Below are 17,075 nucleotides of genomic sequence, written 5' to 3'. Positions count from 1 at the left end.
TTAAGGAAAATCCAGAAAATTTTTAAGTTTTTTTCTTTCTTTTTTTTTTTTTTTTAGAGAAAAGAGAGGAAGGTTAGGCAAGAAGTCCCTGTGAAGGAAGTGGAAATTGATGCGGTCCCTTACAGAGCATCTTCCTGTACACCTGGTGGGGAATGGAGAGGTGGGATGGAAAGAAAAGGGTTCTTAGAAATTAAAAAACTTAACGGAGAACTGGAAAACCCAACAGAAGAGTTAAAAGATAACACTGAAGACATTTCTAGAAAAAAAGTACAAAACGGAAAAAAGCAAAGAAGTAAATATACAGGGACTTCCCTGGTGGTCCAGTGGCTAAGACTCTGCGTTCCCAGCACAAGGGACCTGGGTTCGATCCTTGGTCAGGGAGCTAGATCCCACGTGCTACAACATGTGGGACCCGGTGTAGCCAAAATAAATAAATATTTTTTTAAAAAAGAAGTAAATATGGAATCCAGGAAACAGGTGATCCAGCACAAGAAAGGGGAAAGGGAAGTCTCAGGATGATGGAGAGGAATCTCCTGACAACAGTGGTGAGGCAGGTCTGCTGAGTGTCTGGGTGAGAGGGGACAGGTCAGAAGCTGTTAAAGACTTCTTTAAGAAGATTGGTGGAATTCCTAATCTGATCCAATGCATGGAGAAGACGCTTATACACCTGGGGGAATTTTGAGGATCACTCCAGTACTCTTGCCTGGAAAATCCCATGGATGGAGGAGCCTGGTAGGCTGCAGTCCATGGGGTCGCTAGGAGTCAGACACGACTGAGCGACTTCACTTTCACTTTTCACTTTCATGCACTGGAGAAGGAAATGGCAACCCACTCCAGTGTTCTTGCCTGGAGAATCCCAGGGACTGGAGAGCCTGGTGGGCTGCCGTCTGTGGGGTCACACAGAGTCAGACACGACTGAAGTGACTTAGCATAGCACATAAAACTTATGTTCATAAAACTTCCCTGGTGGTTCAGATGGTAAAGAATCCGCCTGCAATGTGGGAGACTGGGTTCAATCCCTGGGTTGGGAAGATTCCCTGGAGCAACTAAGCACAAGTACACAAACATTAAGCACATTTTTAAAAAGAAGAAAAAAACTGTGCAGGAAGTAGAACTTCAAACTAGATGTGTGCTCAGTCGTGTCCAACTCTTTGCGACCCCATGGACTGTAGCCCACCAGGCTCCCCTGTCCATTGGATTCTCCAGGCAAGAATACTGGAGTGGGTTGCCATTCCCTTCTCCAGAGGATCTTCCCGACCCTGGGATCAAACTCGGGTCTCCAGCATTGCAAGCAGATTCTTTATTGCTGAGCCATCGGAGAACCCCAGAGAACACATCCGTCACTCCCCAAAGCCTCCTCCTGTCCCTGGATTGTGATTTCAGTGTTGTAGCTAAGAAAGCTTTAGCTAATTCAAGGTAACAAGGTTTTTTTATGTTTTCTTCCAGAATGTCATTTTAGATTTTGTGGTCTAGGACCTATATTTCACGTAACTTTTATACATGGTGTGAGGTATGGATCAAAGCTTAATTTTTGCATATGAATATCCTTTGAAACTTCTCTCAAATATTTATTGATAAAAAGAGATAGATATAAATAATTTTGCCTTCTCTGTGTTGTTCCATTGATCTAATTATCCATCTTCACACCGATACAACACTGTTTTGACCATTGTAGCTTTATAGTAAGTCTTGAAATCAGGTAATGTAAGTCCACCAACTTCCTTCTTTTTCAAAGTGCTTTTTTAATTTTTACAGCTATTTTTAGGTCCTGCACATATTTTGTCAGCTTTACCCACTGACATTTCATATCTTTCTTGCTGTTGTAAATTTGTTTTTATTTCCATTTCCAATTGTTCATTGTTAGGTCACGTAAATACAATTTATTTGTGTGTAAGTCTTTTACAGTTGTTTCAGAGAGACGTGTAAATCAATTCAGTCATTCTTACTCTATTCTTGGCCAGAAGCAGAAGTCATCAATGTAGGTTTTATTTGGCCTGTGGATGGGGTAAGCCCAGTTATCAGCACTACTCTCTGGTTGGAAGGTCATGGAATATACTGGAATGTATGGAATCATAGGGAGAAAAAGAGCATTCCAAACAAAGAGACCCAAGTTAAAAGTAACTTTACCTTTCCATAGCTAGTTTTTGAGTTGGATATAGTGAACACCTATACCTTTTTTAGGTGTATATTCTCTGATTCAACATTCCAGCAGTGTTTCCTCAATAATTTTGAAAGAGCATTACACACAGATGGAAACTTTCTTTTTTTTTTTTTAAATTATTTAGCTGCTCTGGGTCTTAATTGAGGCACACAGGGTCTTTAGTTGTGGTATGTGGGATCTAGTTCCCTGACCAGGGATCAAACCCAGGCCCCCTGCATTGGGAGCTCAGAGTCTTAGCCACTGGACCACCAGGGAAATCCCAAGATGAAGACTCTTAGTTGATGTCTAGACCCAATCTCCTGGGTCTTGCCTTTCTGTTTATTCCTATATTTCCCAGGTCACTATATTGCCCTCATAATCTCTAGTTCAGAAACAAGAGACAAGTGTGGATAAGCATGCAGTACAGGTTCCAGTCTCCTGTCCCCATCCCAACTCAACTACATTTTATAAGGTTAGGTATTTGTGATGTATTTTTTAACAATTTATAAAGCAATCATCTTTGGTCTTCACAACTGAAAGGGTTAAGGGGAGCTGAAAGCTTCAAAATCGTGTGCTTTGGGGTTATTTATTAACATTGTCAAAATGACAAATGGACATGCACAGAGAAAAGCTACTGGTCTCACAGCAATTTTCTGCCAAGAAAACTCCAGAATGTTATTTTCCTAGTGTATGTGTATTTACTATTTCCTCCTATGTCTTTGTAAACTACTTCTTAACTGGCTGGCCTCTTTATCTGGAGATTGTCCAAGTGAGAGACAGTTACTGAAAAGACTATTTACTGTCAGAGCCAAGGGAACTAGAGGAGAAAACTTATCCCAGAATAAATGGAGAGTAAGTCATTTTGTGGCCTTTTCCTCCCTCATTAACTCCCCGATCCCCACCATTTCCTTGTTAAATACGTGAGGCTAGATAACAGTGAATGTCCGGGGCAGTCAGTCAGTCAGTTCAGTCGCTCAGTTGTGTCCTACTCTTTGCGACCCCATGGACTGCAGCATACCAGGCTTCCCTGTCCATCACCAACTCCCAGAGGTTGCTCAAACTCATGTCCATCGAGTTGGTGATGCCATCCAACCATCTCATCCTCTGTCGTCCCCTTCTCCTCCTGCCTTCAATCTTGCCCAGCATCAGGGTCTTTTCCAATGAGTCAGTGCTTCCCATCAGGTGGCCAAAGGATTGAAGTTTCAGCTTCAGCCTCAGCCTTCCAATGAATATTCAGGTCTGATTTCCTTTAGGATTGACTGGTTAGATCTCCTTGCAACACAAGGGACTCTCAAGAGTCTTCTCCAACACCACAGTTTAAAATCATCAGTTGTTCGGCACTCAAGCTTTCTTTGTGGTCCAACTCTCACATCCATACATGACTACTGGAAAAATGGACCTTTGTTGGCAAAGTAATGTCTCTGCTTTTTAATATGCTGTCTGGTCCAGGGCAGGATGTGCGTATTTGGAGGTGTGTGTATGCAAAGGAAAACAAGATCTTTCATCTATATTTCATTTATGGTATGGGAATGGGAGCAGATGGATTTGAATAATAGCCTCTGGCCTTTCTTATCCCCACTTGGTGGAACCATCTCCTTCTTTCCTTGTAACACAGAGACCCTCCAGGACACACTTAATGTTTAAGGGAGGAAATGATGACATTAAAATGTGCTTGTAGGGAGTTCCCTAGCAGTCCAGTGGATAGGACTCGTTGCTTTCACTGCCAGGGCCCTGGGTTCTATCGCTGGTAGGGGAACTTAGATCCTGCAAGCCATGCTGAGCAGCAAGGGAAAAAAAAAGTGCTTGTCAATGACACCTGCCATTTCAGCAGGTTTCTGAACACACAGATTGAACACAAGTGTGGAAGGAAAGCTTGAGTGCCCATGATGGGACCTGTTCCCTATTTCTAGAAACCAATGCCTGCTTTTGTTCCTTCACCAAAATTACCTCTATTCCTATACAGTTCTGAGTTTTTAACATCTCCCTTGCTTCACATGTTAAAGCTTCACAGGTTAAAGCCTCAAACTGGCAGGAACAAGCCTGTGGGAAAGAAGCATTGTTCTCTCTTTAAACACTGTGTCAACTGCTACAAAAGACCTCTTTTGATTGTGACTGACTTAAATAGGTAAACATTTGGGCTTGCAGCAATTTGGGCCTTTTTGACTAAGCAGGATGTTAAAAACAAAAAGCCAAAATTGAGGCAGCATCTTCTGACAGCCTCTTCAAGGACCAGAGACTTGGCAAGACCTTTGGTAGTCAGAAACCAGCACCTGCCAACCCAGAGGCTTTGGATCAATCCAACTGCTCTCAGCTTCCCTGGAGGACGGCACAGACGAGCACCCACCCTCCCTATTATACTCAACAATCTCTTTTCTTTGCCAAGTTAACAATACTATGGCCTAGCCAAATAGTTCCTTCAGGTACACCTGAGTTCTAAAGGTGTGGCATTCATGCACTGCACATTTCAAAAGCCTGGAAACTGGCATAATTCTTTATATGCCTCATACATTTTTTCTTCCTTCCTTCTTTTTCATTTTTTCCTTCCTGCCCATCCTCCTCCTCCCACTTCCCTCCATCTTTCTCTTTCTTCCTTTTTACATGCTTTCCAAGATAATTTACTTTGCAAAAAGAAAAATTACCAACTGACTCACAAGCCAGTGGCCCCCATTTGACCCCATAACAGGATTCAGTGAAAGACAACTGTAAGTGAGACTTCTCAGGCTTTTGTTCATTACCTGGGGTCAGGAGCCAACAAATGACCTAATGTTCTCGTTGCGGAGGGAAAGTTGTTCCTTCTGGGGCACTACAGTCAGCTCAAGGATGTTTTGTTGAGGCTTCCAACTAAGGTTCCCTTGGCGACAGCCCATCAAGGATACAGAACCTGCCCAGCTGGTACTAACAGGAGAATGGCAACAAGCTGGGCCCTCACAGACACTATCAGCTGATACCAAGCCCACTCTCATCATTACCATTCCCTCCCTTTTACTTGACACATGTGTTACAATTATTTGGCCTAGAGTGAGCCTTCGTGTAGAAAACCTATTCTAATGTTCTTTGCTTAAAGAGAGCTTTGGGCAAAAGGATGATGAATGTGGAGGGTTTTAAATGACCAATGGATGCTTGTGTTGAGTAGTTTTAAAATCTGTCAACAGCACTGTGCTAACCACATTCAAATGGGGAGCAGGACACTTCCACTGAATTTGTGAACAAGGGCTACATTACCCATAGGTTCCTCTGTGCTCCATTCTAACTGGGAAGCTGGTCTGACAGAAAGACTGAATCTCTTTGTTAGGGTGTCTTAATTCTTCATCTCAATCTCATCACCTCCCTCACCATCCTTTCCACCTGTCTTTTATGTAAGGAGACATCTTGGATTTTTACATCGGTTAAGTACCATTTCCCAAAACACCAAGATTCTGAACTTTTGAAGGACGGTATCTCCAGATTCCTTGTGTATTCAGCCTTTTACAGGAGGTACAGGAAAAAATGTGCAAAGAAGAAAGAACAGCATAGGACTCGCGTTTCTCTCTTTGAAACTAGATTTAGTCCTGAAAGGTAACTTTTACGTGGATAGGACCCATGGAGTACAGGATTCTGTAACAGGTGTGACTGAGTATCCCTATGATAAGTTTTGACTTGTTATTCAGTCGCTCAGTCATATCCAACTCTTTTTGACCCCATGGACTGCAGCACGCCAGTCTCCTCTGTCCTCCACTATCACCTGGAGTTTGTTCAAATTCTTGTCCATTGAGTCGGTGATGCCACGCAACCATCTCATTCTCTGCCATCCTCTTCTCCTTTTGCCTTCAATCTTTCCCAGCATCAGAGTCTTTTCCAGTGAGTTGGCTCTTCACATCAGGTGGCCAAAATATTGGAGCTTCAGCTTCAGCATCAGTCCTTCCAATGAATATTCAGGGTTGATTTCCTTTAGAGTTGACTGGTTTAACCTCCTTGCTGTCCAAAGGACTCTCAAGAGTCTTTTCTAGAACCACAATTCAAATGGATAAATGCTTCAGTGCTCAGCCTTCTTTATGGAGCAACTCTCACATCCATACATGACTACTGGGAAAACCATAGCTTTAATACAGACCTTTGTCTGCAAAGTGATATCTCGGCTTTTTAATACACTGTCCAGGCTTGTCACAGCTTTTCTTCCAAGGAGCAAGGGTCTTTATGATTTGTGTCTCAGATAACTGAACAAAGCATGTGTGTTCTAAAGATATAAGACTGCTTAGTTTTTGTTGATGACTCATTTTGTTCAAATACACCTCCACCTGACAAGGGAGATGAGAATAAGCCTCCAATATTTCCCATCTATTTCTTGATTTGTAATCTGCTGAACAGAAAAGTGAAGGGACAGAAAATCCTCTCATCAGACAGATAAACTTGTTTCATAGAAAGAGCAAAAAGCAACAGCAGAGGTGAATGCTCACAAGTGTCGTTCCTCCTCCCTTCAGAACAGACACAGTATCCTGTCCCGTACTGGATGGTTCAGTCTTTGGTTTCATTGTTTTTCAATCCCTTGGCCAGAATATCAGTCAGTTCATTTCAGAATTTGTAATTATTACACATTTTGCCTTTAGGGCATGAAGGACCAAGGAAGTTTCAAGACTGGAAACTGTCTTGAAGCCACTGGGTTCAGCTTTTAGGTTTTTACCATCCACCAGCAACTGATCCATTCTTTTCAAAAACACAGAAATAAATCCAGTGACTCCTTCTGTGTTCCTATCAAACTTTTAAACAACAACTTGATCACACCCTTCGCCCAGAGCACACTCAGCACATGAAAGACATAAAGTGTTTCACAGAGCAGAACATTCTTTGAAAACTCTGGGTGGAATAAAGTGCTCGTTTAAGGAACTTAATTGAGAGAAGCAGTGCAACCCGGAGAGGGCTGCCTGAGTTCAAAGGCACCGCTTTTAATCCCAAACCATTTTAATTTTACCTTTCTTTCTTTCTGGGTGACTAACCTGCAAACTTCCACTCATCTCCTGCCAAGTCATTTTTCTTAAGAAGGTGGATACTTCACAGGATTCATAGCCAGGAGCCCTCTATCAGGAATGCTGGTGGTACGGATTTGGATAGATAAAAAGAGGCATGAGGAAAGTGGGTCTCTGTGATTTGCGTGCGCGGCAGACTCTGTCTCTGGCAAGTTTGCTCCAGTTGGAAACAATAAGGCGCTGGGCCTTCCTTGAGTCTGGAAATGTTATGCCTCTGGCAGCCCATGATCTTGGAAAGTGGAGCCAAGTGTTTTCATAGTCGGGATTTTGTGTCAGTGGAACAGGCAGGATGTCAACTGTTGGGAGGAAAGTCATCCAATTCACACACGTGCAGCTGGAGAGACAGCTCAGCTTCAGATGTCATTTAACATGTTGGCGGGTGAGCAAGAAGGCGGCAGAAGTGGCCTCCTAAAGCCAAGAAACTGCTGACTTTTGGGAGAATCACAGTGGCAGAATGATTCTTGTTTTCACAGAGAGCACCAGAAAGGACATTCTTTCAGACTTTCACACTGGGCAGTTTTTCCTGTGACCCATTTCAGAGTTAAGTGTGAGTTGCTCAGTCGTGTCCGACTCTCTGCGATCTCATGGGCTATAGAATACCAGGTTCCTCTGTCCATGGGATTCTCTGGGCAAGAATACTGGAGTGGGTTGCCATTCTCTTCTCCAGAGCATCTTCACAATCCAAGAATTGAACCTAGGTCTCCTGCATTGCAGGCAGATTTTTTACCATCTGAACCACCTATAAAATCACCATGCCTGATACCTTCCACAGAAGTAACTTTTTTTTTAACTTTTTATCTTGTTTTACGGTATAGCCGATTAACAATGTTGTGATAGGTTCTAGTTTCAGGTAAACACCAGAGGGACTCAGCCGTGTGTGTGTGTTAGTTGTTCAGTCATGTCCAACTCTTTGCTACCCCAGACTGTAGCCCTTCAGGCTCCTCTGTCCATGGAATTCTCCAGGACTATTGGAGTGGGTTGCCAATTCCTTTCAGGTGGTCAGCAAAGGGACTCAGCCATACATATACATGTATACATTCTCTCCCAAATTTGCTTCCCATCCGGGCTGCCACATAACATTGAGCAGAGTTCCCTGTGCTATACAGTAGGTCCTTGTAGGTGATTTATTTTATATGCAGCAGTGTGTACATGTTGACTCCAAACTCCCTAACTATCCCTCCCTCCCATCCTTCCCCACTGGCAACCACAAGTTCATCTTTAAGTCTGTAAGTCTGTTTCCGTTTTGTAAATAAGTTCATCTGATTCGTTTCTTTTTAGATCCTGCATATAAGGCATGTCACACAATATTTCTTCTTCTCTGACTACAGAAGTAACTTCTTGAAAACAGCAAACAGTGAGATGGACCGGCTTTTTTTAGCTGGCCTATCTTCATAAAATGAATGGCGAGCATCACATTTTTTTATTATTGTGATCATCCTAATAATTAACACATATCAATTGTGCAGTCATTTTCTTGGTATTTATTCTCTAGGGGGGAAATGGACTGATTGAGATGATTATACCTTTTCCTTTTTGTGACTTCCAGTCTGTTCATTCTTTATTTTTGAGGGACTAGCATACTGGTGTTAACTGGCTCTTACAGAGTTTCCAGGGGAGTTAAGAAAAAAACATATTATCTGGTTTATTAAATGTTGTATGGACCTTACTGCGTTCTCCTTTAAGGCTGGCACTATTGAATGTTAACTGAAAATCAACTGGCAAATAAACCATTGTAACATGGCATAATTATGAACCAGCCAAGAAAATACACCACTTCATACCCATTAGAACAGCTACTATAGAAAAAGTCAGAAAATCAGTGTTGGCAAGGATGTGGAGAAATTAAAAACTGTGCATTTCTGGTTGTAATATAAAATGGTACGGCTGCTAGGGAAAACAGAATTACCACATAATTCAACAATTCTGCTTCTGGGTATGTAACCCAGAACAAATGAAAGCAGAATCTCGAAGATATATTTGTACACCCATGTTCATAGAATTATTCACAATAGCCACAAAGTGGAACAAAGCCAAGTGTTTATCAATGGATTAAAAAATGAATACAATGTGGTATATACATATAATGGGACATTATTCAGCCTTAAATGGGAAGGGAATTCTGACACATGCTACAATATGGATGAACTTTGAAGACACCATGCTAAGTGAAATAAGCCAGCGACCAAAAGACAAATACTGTGTAATTCTACTTACATGAGGGACTGAAAATAATCAAATTTAGAGAGACGAAACGTGCCATCGTGGCTGCTAGAGGCTGGAGGGAAGGGAGGTGGGGTGAGGAGTTGTTTAATGGGTACAGAGTTTCAGTTGGGAAAGATGTAAAAGTTCTGGAGGGGGATGGTGGTGATGGCTGCCCAACCATGGAAACGAACTTAACCCCACTGAATCATATACTTGAAAGTTGTTAGTCAATTTTATGTTATGTATATTTCTTCAGAATAAAAAATATTAGATCAGGAAGTTACCTTAAAAACTAAGTATCAAGTGGGGTAACAGACACCTGATGCTGCCTTCTATAAACTCTTATATCTTGTTAAATTGTCATTGCCTGTCTGCTCTTGGAGCCAGGGAAACTTTCCAGAGCTGTTTTAAATTACTTCAGACCCAGGCCTTCCCCTGCCCCTTGTTTGAGAAAGAATTTGCTACTTCCCTGTCCTTCCCCACCCCTCTCACCTTCCATCAGTCCTCACCTCGCTGTAGGTGTCTTGAGCCATTTGGCTGAGAAACACCGATTGCATGGATGTCCATACAAAATGCTGTTATCAAGTTGTCTTGTATTTTATTTCGGGAGAAAGACCTTGGAGGGGACATTAAAGGCACAGGGAAAGATGATACTGGAGAACTCTAGATCTGAGCTGATTTTGCCCCAAAGGCTTTGTACCAAATTATCACTATGACCAGATGATCAACAGAAGAACTACCAGGGAAAGGAGCTTTAATTTTAAGAGAAGCTTAATGGCATTTTAGTTTGTCTTCAGGTAAGAGCTATCCCTGGGAAATGTGGTTATGCAGGATTCAAGATAGTCTTGGTCCACGATGGGTTGGGTTCCCTTCCCCGCCCCGCCCGCCCCACCTTGTTTCAAAGAAAATTACAGCAAAGCAAGATATAACTGAATTGTTTCCTTACCCCTCACCAAGTTTACTGATCACTGTATGTAAGGATCCAAGCCATGGCAGACTGGGGCAGAAGGTGGACCCTGGATATCGATCTGGCTTTGAGAGCTGGTGCCTGTTGGTCCACTTCTAAACCTTCTCCAAATACGATTTCACATTCCGTCCATATTGACCAGAGAGGAGGGATCGTGTTCTTTACACTAGAGCTATGGCGACTGATGCGCTGGCCTCCAGGGACTACCTCCACAGATGGAGAGGATGAGACTGCTCGCTCCCTCCTGGCACACCCATGAAGAAAAGCAGAACGTGGTTTTGCTTCAAGGAACACCCTTAACTAATTCGTCTCTATCCCTCCAAGTTTCCGCAGGTTCACTCGCTCCAACAGTGTGACGACGGCCGTGCAGGCCGACCTGGACTTCCACGACAACCTGGAAAACTCTTTGGAGTCGATAGAGGACAATTCGTGCCCCGGCCCGGTGGCCAGACAGTTCTCCCGGGATGCCAGCACCTCCACCGTCAGCATCCAGGGCTCAGGAAACCATTACCACGCCTGCGCGGTCGATGAGGACTTCGACGCGGACTTCGATCCTTCCATTCTGCCGCCCCCGGACCCCTGGATTGACTCAATCACCGAAGACCCCCTGGAGGCCGTGCAGAGATCAGTGTGCCACCGGGACGGCCACTGGTTTCTGAAGCTTCTCCAGGCGGAGCGGGACCGCATGGAAGGCTGGTGCCAGCAGATGGAGAGAGAAGAGCGGGAGAACAACCTTCCTGAGGAGAGTAAGTGCGGCGCCGCATATGCGCTTGCGCAAACGCCTGGAGCTGTGGGCGGGGCATGGGGCGGGGCATCCAGGATGGGGCGGGGCGGGGACACTTTCTTCCTTCCTTCCGGTTGCGCCGAGCTGCTCATGTTGTTGTCTCAGTTTCTGTAGCTCTGCGTCTAGGACTTTCGGCTCTGGACCATGGTGGGGTGCCCTGAGGCTTCTGAATGGTTCCTCTTTCCCCAAGACGCTCTCCCATTGGTGTTGCTCCTCAGGGAAGGAACAGTAATTCTAACTAGTTCAAAGATCCCCAGCTAGGCATCCTTTGGGTATTTATAATCTTCCAAATGTACTACTTTCACTAACATACAAGATTGAAACGAGGCTGGTCGTGTCTAGGCCGGTAGACGCCACGCTTATTGACAGTCTTAGCCCTGCTTAGCCCGCGCTTTCCTTCTTAGATTTAGGCAAATCTTAAGCTGCTAAAACAAGTAACACATTTCAATAGATTAAATAAATATAAAGGATGGATAAATTAAATAAATAATGGAGGCCCCAGACACCGTTCTTTTCAAACTTGGCCTTTTAACAACAATCCTTGTTAACAGTTGACAAAGAAGTTACCAGATGTCCACAGTCCTGAGACATGTTTTGTACATTTCCAAAAACTGTGAAATTTTTGGAAAATAGTTTATAATCAGTGTGTATATCAATGCTGCATGTTTATTTCCCTGTGAAAAACGATTATTGAATGAACAGTGGATCTTCCTACTGATAATATATTTGAATCAGGGAAAATCAGTGGTAGGCATCTAAGCCTGCCTTCATTTTGGGGTGGGAACCACCTGGAAGAGTATTGTCACGATGTGGCTTTTTAGATTTGTCTTTTAAGTCATCATTTAACTTTTTATCATGAAAATCTTAGAACAGGTACAAAAGTAGAGCGTTTATTATAATAACCCCCCCATCTGCCTATCACCCAGTTCAATGAGTGGCCAGTGTCAACTTCTCCCACGTTGTCATCATTTTTGCCAGAGGATCTTAAGGAAGATCTAAGACATCTCGTCGATTCACTGTGCATCTCTGATAAGGACTTTTTTTTTTTTTTAATAACCAATCATGTATTATCATCCCTAACAAAAACAATAATTTCTTAATAATGAGATCTAGAGCTTTCTGTAAATCATGTTCAGTTAACTTACTAAGTAAACCAAGCGAACTGTGTCAGGGAGCAGTGAGCTTTCCATAAGGGAAGTATTTTTATGAGAATGGAGACTGCAAAATAACAGTTCACAGGTTGCAGGATTTCTGCTCTGGATCTTGCTCTCAGCTCTTCTCTGCTCTTTCCTCCTCCAGACCCCTATCCACCCACTGACTAGCTTATTTGTTCCCTTTCAGAGCAGGTTAGAAAACCCATCAATATGTTTCTGTAATGTTCCTTTTGTTCTTTCATGATGAGTGCAAACAACTTAGCAGTGGAAAAGCAAACCTCCTTGACACTTGCCCCAACGGTCCGTGCCACTGCATGCTCACCTGGGTGTGGATCCACAGAGAACATGCTCTGTGCCCTGGTGACAGGGTTATGAAGCAACACCTAATAGCGGTGGGTGGGGGCAGGTTTCAATAAGAAAGTCTTCTATGTGTATATATATGCATGCTCAGTCATGTCTGACTCTTTTCAACCCTTTGGATTGTAGCCCGCCAGGCTCTTCTGTCCGTGGGATTCTCCTGGCAAGAATACTGTAGTGGGTTGCCATTTCCTCCTCCAGGGGAACTTCCCAATTCAGAGATTGAACCCATGTCTCCTACATCTCCTACACTATTAGACAGGTTCTTTACCAACTGAGCTACTGGGAAGCCAAGAAAGTCTTAGCAGTTGCATTTTCTTATTCTCCTTTCCCCTTTTGAGCAAACTCAAAGCCTAGTAAGCTTTACTGGGATGTGGTAAACTTGCCTACATCTAAGGAGCAGTGGCCTCGGGTGCCCTGCTCAACAGGGCAAGCTGTTTTGCAGATTTCAGGTCATTCATTGGATTGATTCACACTTGTTCTAGCTTCCCCCAGTTAACTTCCAGTATGACCTGGGAAGCTGTTCATGTGGTGTTTTCTTTTCATCTTTTCTTCCCATCTGAGACTAGATCTATTTCTCTCAACCCAGCTTTATAATGATGCATGAGGATAGCCAATGTATAAAGATTTAGGAGAATCTTCCTTGACACTTACATAGCTGGTAAGTGTAAGTTATGAAAACAAGTCAATGTATTTTGATACAAGCATATGTATTTGAAAGGTGAAAATCATGCCAGAAAATCAGACTCTCATCCTGTGTTTGGGATGGAAGAGAAGTGTATTTGTATCTTGAACATGAAGGAACTGCTCATTCATTCACTGTTCCAGAATGTTTACTTCAGATGCTATTTAAAATATTAATTTATTAAAAAATAAAGTAAAATATTGATTTATAAACAGGACTTATAAACCTATTCCATATGAAAATACTTTGTTATAACAAGATTGTTCTAATAATAATTTGCTCTTTGTACATGAAGGTACTGCTTGTCTTACCATTAAGAAGCCATACATCTTAAGGACGTTTTCTTTAGAATAGTGATTTTTTTAGCTCTACCTCTATTTTACAAGGTTGCTGCCTGGGGACGGGGTGGGGGAGGTGTGAGGGTCATGGCTGCAGAACAAGCAAAGATAACTAAGCATGGGAGTGGTTTTGGTGCTTTGCTTTAAAGCAGTCAACTGAGTAATCTTAGATGGCAAGTATGCAATGAGACCTGTTCAGTGGGGAGTGAGTTTCCCTTTGTAGTTTGAAATATATTTCGATATCAGAGCCCCCTTTTCCTAATTTAAAAAACATACACCAAACACCAATAAAATAACAGGAATAACAGTGAAGCTTTTTAATAAGGGCTCAGAGTTCTGTCTCCTCAGTCCCTGGAACGATGTCCCTCCCTACCAACCAAAAATTCCTCAGATTTCTCGAGTTCAGTTGGAAAACCAATCGTCTATAGTGAAAAGTCCAAATTATTAATTTTTCGAAATATTGTTTTAGAACTTTAGATCAAACAGCTAACACAAAGTTCAGAGGTAAATGCCTTTAATTTTGGTTTTTTAAATGTACTAAAGTGATTCAAATTAGAAATGTCTAAGGACTGCAAGGAGATCCAACCAGTCCATTCTAAAGGAGATCAGTCCTGGGTGTTCTTTGGAAGGAATGATGCGAAAGCTGAAACTCCAGTTCTTTGGCCACCTCATCGAAGAGTGGACTCGTTGGAAAAGACTCTGATGCTGGGAGGGATCGGGGGCAGGAGGAAAAGGGGATGACAGAGGATGAGATGGCTGGATGGCATCACCGACTCGATGGCCGTGAGTTTGAGTGAATTCCGGGAGTTGGTGATGGACAGGGAGGCCTGGCGTGCTGCAATTCATGGGGTCGCAAAGAGTCGGACACGACTGAGCGACTGAACTGAATGTCTGTTCATATAAGCCCATCTAGCCTACAAAAAAGGCTCCTCCTTCAGCTTGAGCCTCACCTTCTAGAAGTCTTTGCAGAATGCACCACCTTGGGCTGAACTGGGTGCTTCTGTAATAGCCATACATTTGTCTGCCAGGTATTTCCAACATTATTTGATGATAATCTATGTATCTCTCTCCTCGACTGAAAAGTGAGGTCTGAGGACAGAAATTGTTCTTGTCTCATTCATCTTCATATCCCCGTCCCTCTGACAGTTCTTGACATATAACAGGGGATCGGTGAATACGTATTTGAATCCTGAAACTATTTTGGAAATTCTGTTTTACAGAAGTGTTTTCTTTAGCCAAACCTTTCTTCCTAAGTAGCTTACAAAATATTCAACAAGTAACTCGCTGCTATTGTTGCCCAAAGCTGGAAGGGGCAGCGCCTGGCAAAGTGGGGAGCCCTGCTGATCAGAACAGGGATCCGGTAGACAGATATGAACACCTAGCACCAAAAGGCGGGAAAGGACTTGTGTGTCTGTCAGTTGCCTGGACTAGATGAACCCGCATGTCCCTTCTAGTTCTTGGGACGAGATTCTACTCACAAGCACCTGAAGGCTTTCTCTGTCTTTCATGCTCTGGGATGTATGAAATGGAAACTCCTACCCACTAGCGTACCAGAATTCTAAACAGCACAGAGGAGCATGCACATGCGCAGTCAGTCGCCAATTTCAAATGAGGCTAATGGAAATTGCTGAGGATCTGACCAGAGAACAGGGAGAAAGCGAGAATACGAGCTCATGAAAGAATATCCATCTTGTCCTCACAGTCCCCGGGGCCCGTGGGCTACAGGCCTTGACAGGTGTTGTTTTATTTGCCCTCAAAACAGCTCTCTGGCAGTCTCTTGTCCAAGGTCACAGAACACAGAAGCGCCTGGTGGAATAGATACAACATGAATAACATCTGACAAGACAATAACACTTTGTGTGTTCCTGAGTGCCTCCTCCAAAGCTCTCCATACATATCTGCCCCTGCCTCCTTGGCAACCTCACTTCTGTTCCGATAAGTGGGCCTGGGGTTGCAGAGGGCCTTTGTTTTAGTAAGTCTCTAATTTAACCTTTGCTTGTCTTTTTTTAATAAGGGGGAGGGTAGTAAGGAAGGGGAGCCAGTTCTGTTTGGCAGGCATAGCCAATGTCTAAGTAACCGGCTTTTGAAAAAAAAAACAAACCTGTGTACACAGAAAAAGAGCTTGGATAGAAGGGTCAAGCACTAATCTATGTGTCTGCTCATCAAACCACCTTTTGTGTTGAGTCCCAGACAGGAGGGTCATTCTTCAGGATATGTGACAATGGTGGCTCCGTGAACAATCCCTCCCACGAGAGCTGGTCTTCACCATCAGCAGGGAAAGAAGCAGGACTGGGTGGGAGAAAGGACGATTCTAATCATACCTGTTTAATTTATCTTGTGGGGCCCCAGAATTATTCCATATTTTAAATATTTTTAAATGTTTAGTGAATGTGCTTAATGTCTCTGAATGGCCCACTTAAAAATGGTTGAAATGGTAGATCTTATGTATATTTCACCACACACACACAAAAATATCCCCTCTCCCCCAAAAATACTCTGCAGCAGCTGAAGGTATTTGAGTCAGAACTTGCTATCATCACGTCCATACTTATTCATCGTGCTTCTAGGAATGTAAGTTAAATATCTTCCTAAATTCAAAACACAGCATGTCCGTGGGGGAAAAAAAGAAGTTCGAAGCAGCAACTGTCTGCTCTGGGACCTCCCTGGTGGTCCAGTGATTAAGACTGTGCTTCCAGTGCAGAGGGTGTGTGTTTGATCCCGGCTGGGGAACTAAGATCCTGCAGACCACGTGGCACAGCCTCCCTCCCCCTGTAAAGAAGCAACTGCTTGATGGGAACCTGAGATTCAGATTTGGGGCCTGGGTTGGTTGCAGTCACCCTTCTCTATAAGAGAGTTGAAGTAACAAAGTGATAGTCGCTCAATCACATCCAACTCTTTGTGACCCCATGAACTGTAGCCTTCCAGGCTCCACAGTCCATGGAATTTCCCAGGCAAGAATACTGGAGCGGGTAGCCGTTTCCTTTTCCAGGGATCTTCCTGACCCAGGGATCAAACCTGGGTCTCCTGTATTGCAGGAGGACTGTTTACCATCAGAGCCACCAGGGAAGCCCTGAAGGAAAAAAAAAAGAGTCATCCAATTTGCAGTAATTATTCAGTAATCAGTTATTTTATGCTGCTATCATCTTAATTCTAACTGCTGCTTCCTGGGGATCTTGTTTGTGGCCTTCCAGGACTGGAAAACACTGCTTTCCCCAAAACTGGACAAATGTACTTAAGGAAGTCCAGAAAGAAAACAAACACTTACAGTCACGGCTCTCCAAAAGTCGAGCTATAAATTCTTCGGGTGTGGGGAGCTATCCTTTTTCCTGATAAAATGAAAGCAGCATGAAGACTTTGGTTCTTGGGTTAAACCTTCCTCCCTAACAGTCGATGGTAGGTTTCTGGCTCAATAACAAACTAAAAGAAATCTGCAGTGAGCAAGGGAGCC

The 17,075-nt window shown here is 43.3% G+C and overlaps 1 protein-coding gene across 7 annotated transcripts in view; it reads left to right on the top strand.

Annotated features, from left to right (window-relative positions):
* Positions 1-17,075, top strand: part of DLGAP1 (DLG associated protein 1) — a 788,387-nt gene that overhangs the window by 755,617 nt on the left and 15,695 nt on the right. For all 7 annotated transcript variants that reach the window (XM_027526317.1, XM_027526318.1, XM_027526319.1 and 4 more), the window contains one exon: positions 10,634-11,055. In XM_027526317.1, coding sequence (XP_027382118.1) covers positions 10,634-11,055 — 422 coding nt within the window. The remainder of the gene's footprint in view (positions 1-10,633; positions 11,056-17,075) is intronic.

This window comes from Bos indicus x Bos taurus, chromosome 24, assembly GCF_003369695.1.
Source record: "Bos indicus x Bos taurus breed Angus x Brahman F1 hybrid chromosome 24, Bos_hybrid_MaternalHap_v2.0, whole genome shotgun sequence".
NCBI lineage: Eukaryota > Metazoa > Chordata > Mammalia > Artiodactyla > Bovidae > Bos > Bos indicus x Bos taurus.
The sequence above is the reverse complement of the archived record's forward strand: the minus strand, read 5'-3'. Positions and strand labels throughout refer to the sequence as shown.